At 40.0% G+C, this 18,494-nt stretch overlaps 1 protein-coding gene across 1 annotated transcript; it reads right to left on the bottom strand.

Moving 5' to 3' along the window:
* Positions 1-316: 316 nt before the first annotated feature.
* LOC140521605 (uncharacterized) lies at positions 317-18,291 on the bottom strand. The gene is given in 6 exon segments (XM_072636832.1): positions 317-3,183; positions 3,185-5,942; positions 9,891-9,986; positions 11,347-11,473; positions 17,768-17,854; positions 18,224-18,291. Coding segments are annotated over 5 exon segments (3,072 nt in total). The 5' UTR covers positions 17,801-17,854; positions 18,224-18,291; the 3' UTR covers positions 317-3,125.
* Positions 18,292-18,494: the final 203 nt, after the last annotated feature.

The raw sequence follows: 18,494 nt of genomic DNA on the forward strand, positions 1-18,494 counted from the left end.
CATAATTTTCACAATCAGTTGCCAAATTCTCATAAAACTTGGATATTATAAACAAACTAGCAAGATCCCCCTCCCCAAACCTTTCTTGACCAGTTAACAACTTAATTACTCAGTAAAACACTTCACTACTTTAGAATTAGAAAACCTCTACTTTAAGCAACTTCTGTCCCAGGGCTGATAACATCTTGTAACCTAAAGCATTCGGTCAGGCCCCAAAAAACTCCCCAGAAAAGGAGAATCTCTGTCTTCTCTGCTTTTCCCAAAAGCTAAGTTATTACTTTATCTTTTAAAATATATTCAATTAAATACTTAGCAGTTTGTGAACATTGTAATCACATTCTCCAGCAGTTTAATTCATCATATCACAGCATCTGGATCAAAAGAGAAGCTGATTTCCTAAGAATACAAGGGCATCACACGCTAGGTATGATTTTTAAAGTTAATATTACTTATCAAATATTTCCCAAAGCTACAATAAAATTTTGAAGCATAACAAAAGTTACATTACAGATTTAAAACAAATTTCACTGTTTTGGCAAGAATACCTTAAAAAAAGACTTGGTGACACTAAAATGACATCAATTTCATTGAATATATTTTCCAAATTATCACCTTACATAGAAAGCATTTGTCCAGATACGATTTTAACACTCTAGATGGACTGTTGTCTTTTAACAAAATATTTATAAGAGAACATTTTGTTCCAGCAAAGAACAACCTGAGTACCCATCAACTGGAGAATGGCAAATGAAATCATAGCATATGAATTCAAAGGATTATTATGGAAGAATAATGACAAACATCAGGATTTCACTAGAAACAGCTGTATTTTTAGGGAATTCATCACAGTAAGTAATTTTGGATGTTTAATGAAGTCTCTTAAACTGCAAAATCTAATTAGATCTTGGGCAAGAGACTTAACCTTGTTAATTAGATCGCTAAGTTTTATCTCCAGCAAGATTTTTCCAATGTATACGTAAGTACGGCTGAAATCCAAGGAAAACATTTTAATATCACAGTAACAATTCTGTCTTCCAACCACTGCCTCCAAAGAGGCCAAAGTTGCTCAGTTTTATGAAAGCAATAACTCCAAAATATTCTTATAGGGAAAAGATGTGGGAGGGTGACATTCTATACAATCAGTCCAAACATGATCTGGAGCTGACTGAGGCTCAGATCCTAAATTTCTTACAGCAAAATTCAGACTCAAATTTAAGAAATCAGGGAAAACCATTAGACCCTAAAGATATGATCAAAATAGCATGGCTTATGGATAGGAACTGGAAGTGATGCACACATTTAGGGGATTAGATGTGGTAGACAGAGTGCCTGAAGAGCCACTGGCAGTGATTCTTAATATTGCACAGGAGGCAACAACTAAATACATTTCAAAGTAAAAGAGCAACAAAACAAAATGTCTGTCTGACGAGGCCTTGCAAATAGCTGAGGAAAGAAGGGGAAAGCAAAGGGGAGATTTCCCCAAATGAATTCATAATTTATGAGAATAGCAAGGAGAGATAAGGTTTTCTTAACTGGGCATTGCAAAGAAATAGAAGAAAACAACTGAATGGGAAAGACAAGAGACCTTTGCAAGAAAATTTGAGCTATCATGGGAGTATTTCCTGAATATATGGGCATGGGGACTTCTATGGACAAGGTCAGGCACTCACTTGCTTGGCACCTCCAGATTCTCTTGAAAACAACCTTGAAATAAGGACTCAGAACGAATTTTGGAGCAGTGAACCACATTACCTGTCTAGGACAGCTTGAAAGGTAAACAGGAAAGGTGTCTCACTACAGTGGGAGAGTACAGTTAAGTGAGGAAGCCAGTGACAGGTTTCACCCTAGGATGCCATAACACATGTTAGGGAAGACATGAGAAACCTTGGGGTTGCTGAGATAAATTCAATCTCTTTTTTGGGCTTCATGCACTATATGAAATATACTATATCTAGTGAGGTCTGTGCTACAGGGAGAAAACATTACTCATTAATTAGATCCATATATTTTATGTCCAGCAAGATTTCTTCAACGTACACATTGGAATACACAAAAAATCATCAGATGATCACCATCCTACCATTATTGCTTTTATAAGACTTCCTTGCATTGTGAATATTGTGCAGTCTACTGACCTGCCTCTTCCAGGAAAAGGCTGGTCCTCATTGAACACATTCATAAGTCTTTTCTCCACTAGCAATCCTTGATGTAAAGGAAGAGATGATCTCTGGTTGCAGACCTTTCCAGAGTCCAGACAGGGCTAGATCATAAGGTGAAACTTCTGATGTCTACAAGCTCTGTAGTGCTTGTAGAATGTCTTTCCACATTCATTATGGAAATACTTTCTATCCCATGTGAATTCTGATAGGAAATATCAGAATAACATCAATAATGACTTTAGCTTGAACACTTTTCATATTGATTGACAAATTACATGTCTTCTAGAATGGATTCTCTCATGTGAGAGAAAAGAATGTTTCTCCCATAGAAATAAACAAGTATTCAATTAGGACAAAGCTTTTTTCCCCCATCTCCTCATTCAGAAATCGGCCAGTGTAGGTGATTCAGTCAGTCTTTGAAGGGCAGGGCTGATGATCAGATGAAACCTTTGGCAAGACCTGGGAAAATTTAGATCTGACCAAAATGTAAAAGGATTTTATTATAGGTGAATTCTGGCCCATTGTGTTTTAGTGAAACAGTTCTGAGGGGAATTGGAACCCTCTGGTCCACACTGCACTAAGTAATGGTGATCAGGCTAGAAATAAGTCTCTTTGTCCAAAACTGAGTCAAGATTCAGGCCCCTCCCCCTCATCCCTCATTAGAATAAGCCCAAATCTCATAATACTCATTCTCATTAAAATTTAATTAATCAGCATTGATTTATGCCTATAGGTAACTCCCACTTAGCTAAGGGAATATAAGTTTTGAGAGGGCTCCATGATTCCTATTTGGTTGGTAAGAGATAGCTAAATGACCATTGTTTTATAAATTATAAACAAGCCATAATTAAATAATTACCTAGAAACGATGTCTCCTCAAATTTGCTTTCATCAGATTTGTATAATAAGGTGAGAATGTATATAAAAGCATCAATCATATTATATATCTATCCAGTGTGAATTCTATTATGTGCAGCAAGTAGGAAGTCTGGTTCTGAGAGCCTTTCCACACTGATCACATTCAGGGTTTCTTTCCAGTGTGGATACTCTGATGTGCAGCAAGACTGGAGCTAGAACTGAAAGCCTTTCCACATTGATTACATTCATAAGGTTTCTCTCCAGTGTGGATTCTCTGGTGTAAAGTAAGGTGGGAGTTTCGTCTGAAACCTTTTCCACACTGATTACATTGATAAGGTTTCACATCAGTGTGGATTCTCTGATGTAGACTAAGTTTGGTGCTCTCTCTGAAAGTCTTTCCACATTCATTACATTTATAAGGTTTCTCTCCAGTGTGGATTCTCTGATGTGCACCAAGTAGACAGTTTAGTCTGAAAGCCTTTCCACATTGATCACATTCATATGGTTTCTCTCCAGTGTGGATTCTCTGATGTAGGATAAGATGGCAGCTGTATCTGAAAGTCTTTCCACATTCATTGCATTCATGAGGTTTCTCTCCAGTGTGGATTCTCCGATGCACAGCAAGACTGGGGCTAGAACTGAAAACCTTTCCACATTGATTACACTCATATGATTTTTCCCCAGTGTGAATTTTCTGATGTGCAGCAAGTAGGGAGTTTAGTCTGAAAGCCTTTCCACATTGATTACATTTATGTGGCTTCTCACCATTGTGGATTCTCTGATGTACATCAAGACTGGAGCTAGAACGGAAAGCTTTTGCACACTCATTACATTCAAAAAGTTTCTTTCCAGTGTGGATACTCTGATGTACAGTAAGTTGGTAGTTTTCTCTGAAAGCCTTTCCACATTGATCACATTCATAGGGTTTTTTTCCAGTGTGGATTGTCTGATGTGCACGAAGCACAGAGTTTAGTCTGAAAGCCTTTCCACATTGATTACATTGATAAGGTTTCTCTCCAGTGTGGATTCTCTGATGTACAGTAAGTTGGTAGTTTTCTCTGAAAGCCTTTCCACATTGATTACATTCATATGGTTTCTCTCCAGTGTGGACTCTCTGATGTACAGTAAGTTGGTAGTTTTGTCTGAAAGCCTTTCCACATTGATTACATTGATAAGGTGTCTCTCCAGTGTGGATTCTCTGGTGTACAGCAAGATGGTACTTTCTTCTGAAAGCCTTTCCACATTGATTACATTCATATGGTTTCTCTCCAGTGTGGATTCTCTCATGCACAATAAGTTTGGACCTCCTACTGAAAGCTTTTCCACATTGATTACATTCATAAGGTTTCTTTCCAGCGTGGATACTCTGATGTGCACCAAGACTGGAGCTAGAACTGAAAGCCTTTCCACATTGATTACATTTATGTGGCTTCTCACCATTGTGGATTCTCTGATGTACATCAAGTAGATCTTTTAGTCTGAAAGCCTTTCCACATTGATCACATTCATAGGGTTTCTTTCCAGTGTGGATACTCTGATGTACAGCAAGATTTGAGCTGTCCCTGAAAGCCTTTCCACATTGATTACATTGATAAGGTTTCTCTCCAGTGTGGATTCTCTGATGCAGAATAAGTTTGGACCTCCTTCTGAAAGCCTTTCCACATTCATTGCATTCATGAGGTTTCTCTCCGGTGTGGATTCTCTGATGTACAGTAAGTTGGAAGTTTTGTCTGAAGGCCTTTCCACATTCATTGCATTCATGAGGTTTCTCTCCAGTGTGGATTCTCTGATGTAGGATAAGATGGCAGCTGTATCTGAAAGTCTTTCCACATTCATTGCATTCATGAGGTTTCTCTCCAGTGTGGATTCTCTGATGGGCTGCAAGACTGGAGCTAGATCTGTAAGTCTTTCCACAATGATTACACTCATACGGTTTTTCCCCAGTGTGAATTCTCTGATGTGCAGCAAGTAGGGAGTTTAGTCTGAAAGCCTTTCCACATTGATTACATTTATGTGGCTTCTCACCATTGTGGATTCTCTGATGTACATCAAGACTGGAGCTAGAACGGAAAGCTTTTGCACACTCACTACATTCAAAAAGTTTCTTTCTATTGTGGATTCTCTGATGTGAAACAAGTAGATAGTTTTGTCTGAAAGCCTTTCCACACTGATTACATTCATAAGCTCTCGCTGCAGTGTGGATTCTCTGATGTACAGCAAGATTTGAGCTGTCTCTGAAAGCCTTTCCACATTGATTACATTGATAAGGTTTCTCTCCAGTGTGGATTCTCTGATGTGCAGCAAGATTGGAGCCGCTTGTGAATGCCTTTCCACATTGATTACATTCATAAACTTTCTCCATATGGGTTTCCTGATGTAGAGTAACATGGCCTTTAAATCTGAATGCATTTCCACAAGGATTACATTCATAAGGTTTCGCACCATTGTGGATTTTCTGATGTTGAGTAAGATTGGAGCTCTGTAGCAATGCCTTTCCATGTTTATCATATTTATAAAGTTCCTCTCTAGTCTCCATGCTCTGATGTACAGCAAGACTACAGGTGCAGCTCCCATCCTTTCCACACTGACTGCATTCAGGAGACTGCCTCTCACTATCAATCATGTGATGAATACGGAAGGAGGAGAGTTCACTAAAATGTACATCACATTCATGAAGATCATGTGGGTTCTCTCCAGTATGAATTTTTTGACAGTAAATCGGGGAGGACTGTTGGCTCATGCTTTTCCCACAGTGATGACAACCATAAAGTTTATCTCCAGGGTGAACTTTCTGAAATGCAGCACAGATTTGGCTCCTAATGAAGTCACAGTGACCAGCACTCATGAGGTTTTCTTGCTGTGCTTCTTCCACAGAAATACTTAGCTTTTCAGTAGTCTCTCTCTTTCCAGGTCCAATCATTCCTTCTGCAAAAAAACAAATCGTGAAACATATTTACAGAGACACAGGTACACACACACACAATTATAAACACTTCCCTCCACTGGAAGAAAGTAAACTGATCTATATGACACTTCTTCAGGTAAAGATAAAAGTATTCCAAGTTAAATTGACACAATCAAAATGTTTGAAAATGCCACTACTTCAGATCTGCAGAATAACTTGACTTGGAAAGACCTTCACAGACAATCACATTGGATCCTCAGAAACACCTGTGAAACTGGCAGACCCAGCATTCATGCTACAACCTCAAGTCAGGCCATGAACTCTGAATGGCTGAGTTACCAGAAAAGTGTCCCTGCAGATATCATTAGATCACCCACCCTGCAATTGGGCATGTTCTGTCCACAGAACTTGATGGCCCTTTTCCATGGCACTTTTGTTCAAATTTTTTTTTTAAGAAAAAATGTTTTCTTTTTGCATGCTTGACTTTTTTCTCCCTCTCTTTGGGTCTTCCTATTACCTGAGACACAGAAATATTGAAATTAGGCCAAATCACGAGCGTACTTTAAACTCCAGGGAAAAGAAGAGTCAGTCAATGGAGGTGGCAAACTTAACTGTTTCCTTATTTTAAGAAACTGCCATGGCAACTGCCAACCTTGAGCAATCACAACTCTGATGAGTCAAGCCAGCAACACTGGACCAGAGACCCCACCAGAAAGATTAGGACTCACTGAAGGCTCAGGCATAGGTAGTTTTATTACCAACAAAATATTGTTAATTAAAATATGTACTTTGAAAAAACAAAATAGTATTGTGCATGTCATAGAAAACAGTATTTATAAACATAAATTTCATATGCACTGAAAAACCAAAAATTAAAGTGACTGACTTGATTGCAATATATGCTTTACTGCAGAGCTCTGGAACTGATTCTGCAATATCTCTGAGGTGGACCTGGATTTGTTCTCATTCTTGTCTTGATTTTTAAGTTTTTTTCCCCTAATTCTACTCTCCTTAATCTATTTTTATATTCACTCCTTGAGTTCCCCTTTATTCCACGGTATCCCAATGAACTAGATGTCTTTACACTCCCAAACACTCTCCTTTCCCTGGATTAGTTAAGACCAAGGTTCCTGATCTGCTGTTTCTTCTCCACCATTTCCATGTTCCTCTGGCAGACTGACAGCTCCTTGACCTCAGGGACTGCCTTTTCCCTTCCTAAAACTTGGTGAGTTGCCTAGAAAACTGAAGGTGTTTAATCCATACTTGTTCACTGACAGGACCCATGGTTGATACCAGGCCCCAGCTTCTGCCTCAATCCCTACATTCTGTTCTCTGCCTTACTTGGAAAATGCAGACCTGTTTCTCACTCTTTCATTTTATCTCCTTTTTGTGTGAACTTTGTCTGCTTCTAAACCTGATGGGACCTGAGCAAGCCCAGAGAGAACACTGCAGAAACTCTTTTTAGGCTCCTGAAGCATCCCATACTAAGGGACACCTAGGAATTTCTAATTAGCACTTGGCCAAACTCAGAGTGACTGTCAGTTCAATGAATGTGGCCAACAATTCTCCAAGAAGGGGCCAAAGACTGGGCCTTAGAGATCAAGGGAGGGACACAAGTTGATAATTTAGGTAAAGCATATCCTTGGATTAATTCTAAATGAGGCAACAACCTTTGCTTGTACTTAGATGCTACTGAATGGAAAGAGAAAATCATAAAACCTGCTGCCTCAGTCAACTACAATTTTAGGGTATTTAAATTCAGGGTGGACCTCATGGTGCCAAGGGTATCCTTTGAGTCCCTTTCGGTAGTTAAGTGGTGCAGTAGCTACTGATTAGGGAGACTGATGTTCAAATCCAGCCTCAGACACACTTACTAGCTTTGCAACCCTTCCCAAGTCACTTAGGGCTCTTGCCCTTGATTTCCTTGTCTATAAAATGAGCCTGAAACACAAATGGGAAATCACTCCAGCATCTTAGCCAAGAAAACCCCAAAAGAGGTCATAGTGAAACAGAAATGACTGGAAAGACTGAAAACCACAACCTGACTCCCTATCTCCTTCACCACAGCATCTTTCCCAATTCTTTTAATTCTTTCCCAAATGTCCCTGATTACCTGCTCCCACTGTCCACCCCACTAATCACCTTCTCAGTGAAGAAATGTGCTTTCTATTTTTTCTTTGAAAAAACTGGATGCTTATCAAGAGCTATCTTATCCTCCTCATTTTCCATCCATGAAGTGACTTTTTCTCTTTGACGTCACTGTCAGATGAAATGATCCCCCTGCTAGCTAAAGCAAACTCCTTTCCATGAATAAATCATCCCATTCCAGGACATCATCTTCCTCAGTATGATGCCCCTCCAGCATTCCTTTTAATCACTACTTTCCAGTCTCTCCCACACTAATGACTATTTCCCTACTGCCAGAAACCATTTCTTGCTAATGCTCAAAACATGATCACTTGATCCATTCAATCCAAGAGATATGTTTCCATGATCTTTCTTCTATTTCTTGGCTAAACAGCTGGAAGTGCCCACTTACAAGTGGAGTCACCAAAGCTCTTCTCTATTCTCAGCAGTCTAGCGCCCAGTTTCATTGTTCAACTGAAATTCCTCTCTCCACAATTACCAAGAACATCCACGTTGTGAAATCCACTGGTCACTTCTTCATCCTCATCTTTCTTTCCTTCTCTACAGCTTTTCACAATCAATCACCCTTCTTTTTTTCTCTCACTCTATTAGCGACACTAATATCATTGTTGTCCAAAACAAACTTATTCTCTTTCTTCCGGCCCTCCCATCTTCCTACTTTCCTAATGCTGTCCAAGGAATCCTCCCATTAGAGCACATTCATAAATGAGGTATCATGCCTTCTTCATGGAGTTTCACAAACACTTCTGTCTCACATAGTCAATCTGCTCCTATGTCCTCTGATTCCACCCAGATAACATTTCTCCCATAACACCCCCTTCTCTCCCAACACTTCTATTGTCTTGCTTCAGGTCCTGAACACCACACAACAGAGCTATTTCAAGAACCTGATACTTGTTCCAGGTGCTCCAAGTCTCCCTCCACTCCAGTCATTCCACCACTCCCTTACAAAGATCATCTTCCTAAAGTTCTTGACTGACCATATCACCATATCCTCAACAATCTCCTGGGGCTCCCTAGGAAAAGGATCAAATACAAAATCTCTTCTAAGGCTATTAATCACCTACCCTCTCTCTTTACATACCCCTCCCTTATTCTTCTAAATTTTCTTTCCCTTCACATCCCCACCAAACTTGCTATAATCCACTGGTATGAGCCTCACTTTTATTTTGTGAAGGGGACACTCTGCCTTCCAAATGTTTTGGCTTTCCAAGCCATGTCCAGACATGGAATGCCATCCCTGAAGCCCCAGCTAGGGCCCACCTTCCACAATAGGCTTTCCAGTTCTCCTTCACTGTAGTACATTTCCTCTCTCAATGAGATCCAATCTGTCTTGTCCATAATAGATTTCTACATGGTTGTTAGCATGTCATCTGCCCACCCAGTCTGAGAACACCACTAAAGCAAGGAATGTTCCTTGCATCTCTTTATGTTGATTAAGAGCGGGTATGGAACTTAGCAGCAACTTTCTAAGTCTTCACTGATGAGAACAATGCCTAAGAAAGAAACCATATTTAAAAGCCTAACCCCCTTTTGCACTTTCAGGGAAGTTCCATGCCCCCAAATTCTAAACAATGCATTTTTTTTAGGATCATAGATTTATCAGTAGGGGATAGCTTAATTGCACGGTGTCTAACTTCCTAATTTTACAGAAGAGTCAACTGAAAATCAGTGGGGTTCAGTGACTTGTGCACAGACTCACTGCTAAAAGTCTCTGAAAAAGAATCCCAATTCAGGTGTTCCTGCCCCCACATCTAACACTTGCTTTGCTACAACACCAAGAGACACAGCTCTCATGTGCCTGCTTTTTCCTCACTCACCTGGACAGCAGGTCCTCAGGCCTTCTTGTTCCAGCATCATTGGCACCTCCCTTTCCTCCAAATAAGAAACCAAATATTCTCTGGGAACTGGAAGCCCTGATAATGTGGAAAAAGGAATGAACATGGAGACATACTTAGAATTTAGTTCTCTTTCAGGAAAACAGAGTACATACAAAGCCACTCCATTTTGAGAATTGCTCCTTCATGTTCGCAAACCTCTGGCTTATTCTTCCATTAATGGTTGTAATGCAAGTAACCAAAAAAGGATATGCCAGATCAGCATTGAGCTCCAGCAGATTAGAGCTTGATGGATCAGCTCTGGATCTGCCTCCTCCTCAACTCCTCACCCCATGAAACCTATAAAAACCTGGTTACTGTACATTCAGTGAGTCATTGCTCTTCTGGTGAGATTCTCCTTTTGGGGAACTGAATGAACCTTAGGTACTCAAATTTTAACACTTGGCCAGTCTCTGATTCCTGCCATTGACAGGGGCATGCAATCAAGGAGGAAAAGATGGTGGCCAAAAGTGTTTAAACATGATTTCCATAGCATTCATTTTTAAGAACTTTGGGGAAAGGTGGGGGAGAAGATCATGGAGCCAATGGAGAATCAGAAAATTTGATCATGGTGCACCTTCCTCAAAGGAGGCACTCATTGCAGAATTTCATTATCTAGAAATTAGAGGTGACTGGTAGTGAAGTAGGGCAAGGTCTGGGAATAGACTAAGAAATGCCAAAGATTAAATCCCCCCTCAGACAGTTTTTAACTGTGTGTCTGGAAAAGACACTTAACCTGTGTTTGCTTCAGTTTTCTTAAATGCCATTTGGGGATAATAGTATCAGCTAATAACATTATATTGTAAAGTAAGGACATAACACAACAGTTGATGAACAGCAGGTGAATGGGAAGGATTATTTCCCTCTGTCCTTTCCCACCATCTGTACAACATAGTGGAGGCAAATGAAAGAAAGATTAAGGACAAATTTGTGACACTTGACACAATCAGAAACTGAGAGTTACAAAGTGATGCTTCTCAGAAAGAAGGATATCCTAAATACTTGGCCCATCCCAAAGAGGAAGAGGTTACAGAGAAAAGCAGGCTGAGCACTTCTCAGGTACTTGGCAGACAAAATTAATATCCAGGGAGAGGGTGGGTTAAATAATCCATAGGATTAGTTCTACATCTGAGATACTTCAACACTGACCTACCTCAGGCTACCTAGAATTGCCATGAGACAGCTGCAGTAGCAACAACAGAACATACATGTTATCTTCATACCATGTACTGACCTTCTAGAGGAAAACCAGGGAGCAGAAGGACCCTCTCTCTTGGACACTGGAGACCAGCACATTTCCCTTTCTAGTAATAGATAAATGCTCCAAAGTCAGCACACTGGAAAATGAAGATATTGCTTTTGGTAGCAGACTCAGAGTGGCCAGGGAAAATGTCCTTACCCAAGGAGAGTAGGTTGTGGGCATTCTCCAGCATGACTGCCTTGCAAAACTTCTTCTGAGGATGGTCTAAGAGGTCCCATTCCTCTGGGGTGAAGTCCACAGACACATCCTGAAATGTCACCAGCTCCTAAAGCATCAAGAGCCACAAGATTTAGACCTGAAAAAGACTCCAGAATTCAGGCAGTCTAACCTCACCAAGTGAGAAGAGGAAACTGAAGCACAAAAAGGGGACTGAACTAAAAGTCTTATCCTAGTTCAGTGAGAATCAACATTCAAAACCATAGTCATTGAGCTCAATGAAAACTTGAGAAAAGTATTTCATGTGTCTTTTTTCTGTGAGATAGAAACACCAAAGGAGGGGAGAAAAGTGAAATGTCTTCCTTATCAGAACTGATAAAAATAATATTTTATCAACAATATTCTGTCAGGTTTGTGAGAAGTTGGCAAGTAGAATATATTCTGGGGTGTCAGGCAGAGAATGTTTGCTATAGAAAAGAGAGGGAAGAGAAAGAAAAAAATCTGGTTAATTTCCTGAGAGCCTGGAATAAAGTCTTCTCTAGATAAAAGATGAAAAGGATTCATAAGATATACTAATTACAATCGAGACTGAAGTGAAGGAGATGAGACTTTCCAGCCAAGTGAAGGAGAATTCTCTGTTATTACAGTGTGTCTGGGGCTGTCCTTTTTATAATCCGTCATGGCTAAAACATCTTATGCCTTTTATTTATGATAGCTTTCATTTGTCAATAAGTTATTATTTCCTTATTAAAGTATTTAGTTTTATAGTTCTTCATTTTTGTTGTTCTTTGTGTTCACAGCAGACCAAAACTGCATCACTATGTAAGGGTTCAAGTACAATGTGTCTGACCATGGATGATCAGACTAATAGAGGCCAGAAGGCTCTACCATAGGTTGGGAACAAATAGTCCACAGGAACATTTGGGGTGGAGATGCCTCTCAATTTGCACATCTCACTATTCTTTTGAAATACTGCAATTCTGCTTTGCTAGCATAGCACAGCATGCATGTTCTTTGATGTTCATAACCTATGCTGGGTGGTCCTTTCACAGTCTCCCATGTCTCACCACTGATTTCAAAATTCTTCAGAAAGACCTTGGAAATATGGCCTTGTACTATGTCTTCTGACCACACTGAGTGCCTTCTTTGCATGTGTTCTCCATGAAACAGTCCTTTAGGGAAACATCCTTTTGGCATTTGAACAACATGGCCAGTCCATCAGAGTTGTGCTCCCTGTTGTAGAATGTGAAGGACTGGCAATCTAACTGGAGAAAGGATCTCAGAGTTCAGTACTATGGCAGGAGACCTTCAGATTCTCCCTAAGACAATTTAAATGGGATTCAAAGATGATTCACAATTTCTCCACTTGCTGCAGTCAGTGGATGGCTCCATGCTGAATGGTGGACAATCTGTATTTTCTTTTTCTACATTTTCTGAAATATTATTTCCCTCTACTACATGTTATGTTTTTAATATTTGTTGTATTTAAAATTTTAGAGTTCCAAATTCTGTCTCTCTTTCCCTCTATTCCTTCCCCCCCCTAATTTAGATAATAAGCAATAAGATATAAGTTATACATATGCAATCATGTAAAACATTTCTGTATTAGTAATTTTGTACAAAAAGACTTGGAAAAAATAGAAAAAGAATGTAAGAAAAAAGGTGAAAAATAGCATGCTCCAGTCTGTATGGCAAACAGTATCAGTCCTTTCTCTGGAGACAGACTTTGCCATTAGTCCTTTGGGCATTTTCTTGGATCACTGTATTGCTGAGAAGAGCTAAGTCACTCACAGTTCTTCACTGAACCACACACACTGCTGTTACTGTATACAATGTTCTCCTCATTCTGTTCACTTCATGTTGCATCAGTTCAAGTAAGTCTTTCTAGGTTTTTCTGAAATCATCCTCCTGGTCATTTCTTATAGCATAATACTATCCCATTACAATCACATACTAGAGATTGTTTAGCCATTCTCAAACTGATGGGCATCTCTTCACTTTCCCACTCCTAAGCAATGCAAAAAAGAGCTACTGAAAACATTTTTGTACAAACAGGTCCTTTCCTCATTATTCTGATGGCTTTGGGCTATAAACATAACAGTGGTATGGTATTTATTGGATCAAAGATTATGCACACTTTCTTAATTCTTTAGGCACAGTTCCAAACTGCTCTCCACAATAGTTGGACCAATTCATAACTCCATCAACAGAACATTAGGGTCCCAGTTTTTCTACATCTCTTCAACCTCCATCATTTTCCATGTTTATCATATTAGCTGATCTGGTAAGTATGAGTTGGTGCCTCAGAGTTGTTTTAACATAGCACGTGTCTAATACAAGTTTAGAAGGTTTTTTTCGTGAGCATAGATAGGTTTCATTGAATATTCCCAAAACTGCCTGTTCATATCCTTTAATTATTTATCAGTTGGAGAATGAAGTATATTTTTACAAATTAGAATCAGTTCTCTATTATTCATGAAATGAAGCCTTTATCAGAGATACTTACTGAAAAAAATTCCCCAATTCTCTCCTTTCCTTATAATTTTCATAGTATTGACTTCCTTTGTGCTAAAATTTTTTAATTTTATTTGGATTTAATTTAATTAAATTTTCTGTGAATTATGGATTGTACAGTTGTATTATTCTCTAGAACTTGTTTGGTCATAAATTCTTCCCTTATCCATGCACCCATGGAATTTTTGCAAAAAGTAACTGTGGACTAGGGCAGGAAGATATTACAAACGTGTAAAAAGGCAGAAACTATCAATATAGCCTTTCATTCTGTAATAAAATAAGAATGGAAATTGCCTCAAAGACAACAAAAGTGTCAAACCAAATGGAGACTTAACAACAATATTTATACATTTAATTCTATAGTAATGAAATGATGGGGACAACTGAGGGCGGTGTGGATAGAATGTTGGAACTGGAGTCAGGAAAAAGAGTTCAAATTCAGCTTCAGTGTCTTACTAGCTACGTGATCCTGGCCAGGGCTTTTCATTCTGTTTGGCTCAGTTCCCTCATCGGAAATATGAATTGGAGAAGTAAAAACCACTCCAACATCACTGCGAAGAAAACCGCAAATGGGGTCACAAGGACTGGGACACAGCAGAATAACATCAATAATAACAACAACAAAACTGTGGAGGTCACGTTTCACAGCAGAAGAAAATAACAAAATTCATTTGGAAAAAATAAAAGAACTACAATAATATCATGGGGGATGATGGAAACAAGTAAGAATAGGGGAGGAAGAGACATCGAACTATAGTAAACAGCATTGGTCATCAACACTGTGTAGTACTGGGGGAGAGAGGGAGTGAGAGAGAGAGAGAGGGAGGGAGAAATGAATGGAACAGATTAAACAAGGGAGACTCAGAATCATTAGAACTCAGTAACTCCATGTTTGGTAAAGTGGACAAAAGCCTGATTAAGGAAAAAATCCATATTTGGCTAAAAAAAAACCACTGCTGAGAAAAGCAGAAAGCTGTCAGGAAGGAAATTAGGAATAGACCCGCACCTCATACAGTACTCTACAATACATTCCAAATGGATGTTTTATTACTGTTCAGTTGCTTCAGTCTTATCTCACCCTCCATGGCCACATTTGACGTTTTCTTGGTACAGACCTGATACACTAAGAGGGTAAAATACAAATTGAAAGAATCCACCAACCATCTCCTAAAAGAGATCTAAAATTTAAACTGCCAGGAATATTAAACTCCAGTGCTCCCAGTTCAAGGAAAAAAAGAGTACAATCAGCCAGAAAGAAGTAATTCATATGTCAGGGAACTACAGTCAAGCTAACTCACAGGTGAAGAACTTATACATTAAAAATAATCGGAAGGTGTGGAATAGAATATTCACCAAGACAAAGGAGCTAGGATGGTGACAGAGAATCATATACCCAGAAAAACTGAATATAATCCTTCAGGGGAAAAAAATGTTCATTCAATAAATAGAGGACATTCAAGCATTCCTAATGAAAAGACCAGACCTCAATAAAACTTGGGTCTTGAAATACAAGACCCAAGAGAAACATCAAAAGGTAACAGAGCAAACAAAAGAGATTCAATAAGGTTAAAATGTTTATATTCCTACATTGGAAGATGATGCCTGTAACTCTGAAGACCTTTAGGACGATTAGGGCAATTAAGAGCATTAGAGTATTTGAAATTTTACTAAACTATATTTGGAATTACACTATAAAAGGGGTACAAAAATAGGGATGCCTTTGATCCAGGAATAACAATATGAAGCTGCTATCCACAAAAGGTTTTTTTCAAAAGATACAAAAGGACCTACTCAGACTCTTTCTGTGGGGGCAAAGTACGGGAGATTGAGGAGATGCCCACTGATTGCCTTTACAAGTTGTAGTATATGACTGCAGTGGAATACTACTGTGTTACAGAACATGACAAGCAGGATTTCAGAAAAACCTAGAAATGCTGAAATGAACTCATGCAGAAGGAACTTAGCAGAAAGTAATAGCAATGTTGTATGATGAATAGCAGTGAACAACTTAGCTCTTCTCAGCTATATAATAACCTAAGACAATCTGAAAGGATTCATGATGAAAAATGCTCTCCCTCCTCCATAGAAAGAATTGATTCAGAATATAGACCTAAGCACACTAGTTTTCACTTGCTTTCTTTTCAGCACAATTTTTTTCCCATGAACTAATATGAAAATGCTTTACATGACTGCATATGTAGAACCTATTTCTGATTACTTACCACATGGAGGAGGGGTAAGAAGAAGGAAGCAGGTAGAGAACTGTGACCTCAGAATTTTGGAATAAAAATGTTTTTACATGTAATTGAGGGAAAAGGAAGTATTGTTTTAAAAAAGACTAATAGCCAGTGGCAGCTGGGTGACACAGTAGACAGAGTACCAGACCTAGAGACAGGAGGATCTGAATTCAAATTTAGCCTCAGACACTTACTAGCAATGTGACCCTGGGCAAGTCACTTCCCCCTGTTTTCTCAGTTCCTCCTATGTAAAATGTGCTGGAGAAAAAAATGGAGAAACACTCCAGTATCTCTGCCAAGAAAACTCCAATGTGTCAAAAAGATTTAGACAAGACTCAAACAACTGAAAAACAACCAATAGCCATTCCCCAATAGATAAATGGTTAAAGGATCTGAACAAAATGTTATCAGTAACAACTGCCAAGAATTCCTACCCATATGAAAAAATGTCCCAAAATACTAAGAAAAGTAAACCATACCACAGAGAACTGATCTCACACTCGACAAAACTGACAATAGCACCAGTCAATGATGCAAGAGTTGTGAGAAGGTGGGCACACAAATACATTGTGGATGGAGCTATGGAAGTGGAGAAGATCATGCAGATCTGAGTTCAAATGCTATCTCAGACACTGACTTATGTGACCCTGGTTGATAACTCATTGAATCTGTTGGCCTCAGTTTCCTGTGAAAAAAAGGTAAGAAGAGCAACTACACTATAGGGTTGTTGTGAAGATGGTCAAAAGTAGATTTGGGGGACAAAGGAAGACACTCCACTGGGTCTTTGCCTTTGAGCCCTACGCCTCTTTGATAAGAACTGAGTGTCTCCTTTAGGACCTCCTTTTTTCCCAGTATAAAAGAAAACTCCCAGAATTTTAAATAGTTCCCCAAACTCAGTCCCTTCTTATATCTTCTCTGACAAAAGAAGTACCAGGCCTTTCATAAACGCAAATAAAGTAATAGCTAAAGAAGGTATTCTTTTCTTTGCCCTGGTCCACACAGCTTGGGGAAGGGCCTTTGATCATGGGAATGTGACCCAAAAGACAACTTAACCGGTCTACTTGACTCTGCCAGATTTTCCAGAAACACAGGACCAGAGCATGCAGGAGGCCAGGAACACCTCAGCCCCTCCTCATGGTATTTACTCCTGTCACCCCTCACTGGCCCCTCAGTATATCCTTCATGATGCCCAGCTACAAGACAGTGTGCACCAGACAGATGAACCATTTGTGCACATCAGACCATGGAGAGTAAGCAGAGCATCCTGTCCTCCAGGTCTGCCAGGGAGAGCTTGGCCAAAGAGGCAAAGGGGGTGGAGGGTGGGGCAGTTCTAGGGACACATGGGTAGGGGTGGTAGCCATGCACACAGGAGCAAAGACAAGATCCCTACAGAACAGAGAGGAAGGAGTGAAGAGGTCTTAGGAAGGGAACAATTGGGGGTGAGGGATAGTTAGTGATTTTGATGCCAGTATGCCATGGATTAATTCAAAAGACACAGAACAGGATGGTGGTGTTAGTACGGTTTTCAATTTCCTGCCTATTTTTGTAAAGGAACAATCCACAGGGAGGGGACTGCCAGCCTTACAGACAATCATCTTTGTCTACAGAAATGTCCTCTGTGGGGGTCAAGTCTGTAGAGAGAGTGCACTCACCTGGGGTGGGGGTCTGCAGCTGCCAAGAGCCATTCCTTCTGGCTCCACACTCTCAGCTTGGGCCAGGCTTTGGTCTTCTACAGACAGCTGGGGAGAGAGAAGGATCCTGAAGCCTAGAAGTAGGGTCAGGTAGGACAAAGATAGTCCCACCTTGTCCTACTACTATTCTTTCCCCTTCCTTTCCCCCATTCTTATTCAGATAACAAGGGGCAGAAGGTACTTGGGATCCCACGTGGAACAAGAGCAGTCAGAGCCTCAATGGCTACGGAATCAGAGATTTCCCTCTGACTGGGTCCAGGACATGAGCACAAAAGAGCAGTCCAGCTCCTGACCTTTCCCCCACCCCCACCTAGACACTGAACAATCCTCTCAAATATCCTGTATTTGTGGCCCCCACCCAGAGCAACCCTTCTTAGTGGGTTACCCTGGAATCATCCCAGGCCCCTTCTCCTTCACCTCAGGATCACCACAGGCAGCCTGCCACCCCTCAAGCCCATCCCAAATCTTCCCACTGTCCTTTCTTTTTCTCTATAAAAGTCAATTTTAACCCAACCAAAGGGGCAGATTAAAAAACAATTTCACCCTCTAGTACTGGCAACACAATCAGCCTTGTGTCTGAATGAAAAATGGCCTGAGGGGCCCAGTTCTTGGAGGCAGATCCAGGCCTTCACGCGGGCGTTTCCAGGTTCACTCAAGCCTTCCCCTTTTATTTCACTCAAGGCAGGAT

Source organism: Notamacropus eugenii, chromosome 1 (genome assembly GCF_028372415.1).
Source record: "Notamacropus eugenii isolate mMacEug1 chromosome 1, mMacEug1.pri_v2, whole genome shotgun sequence".
Classification (NCBI taxonomy): Eukaryota; Metazoa; Chordata; class Mammalia; order Diprotodontia; family Macropodidae; genus Notamacropus; species Notamacropus eugenii.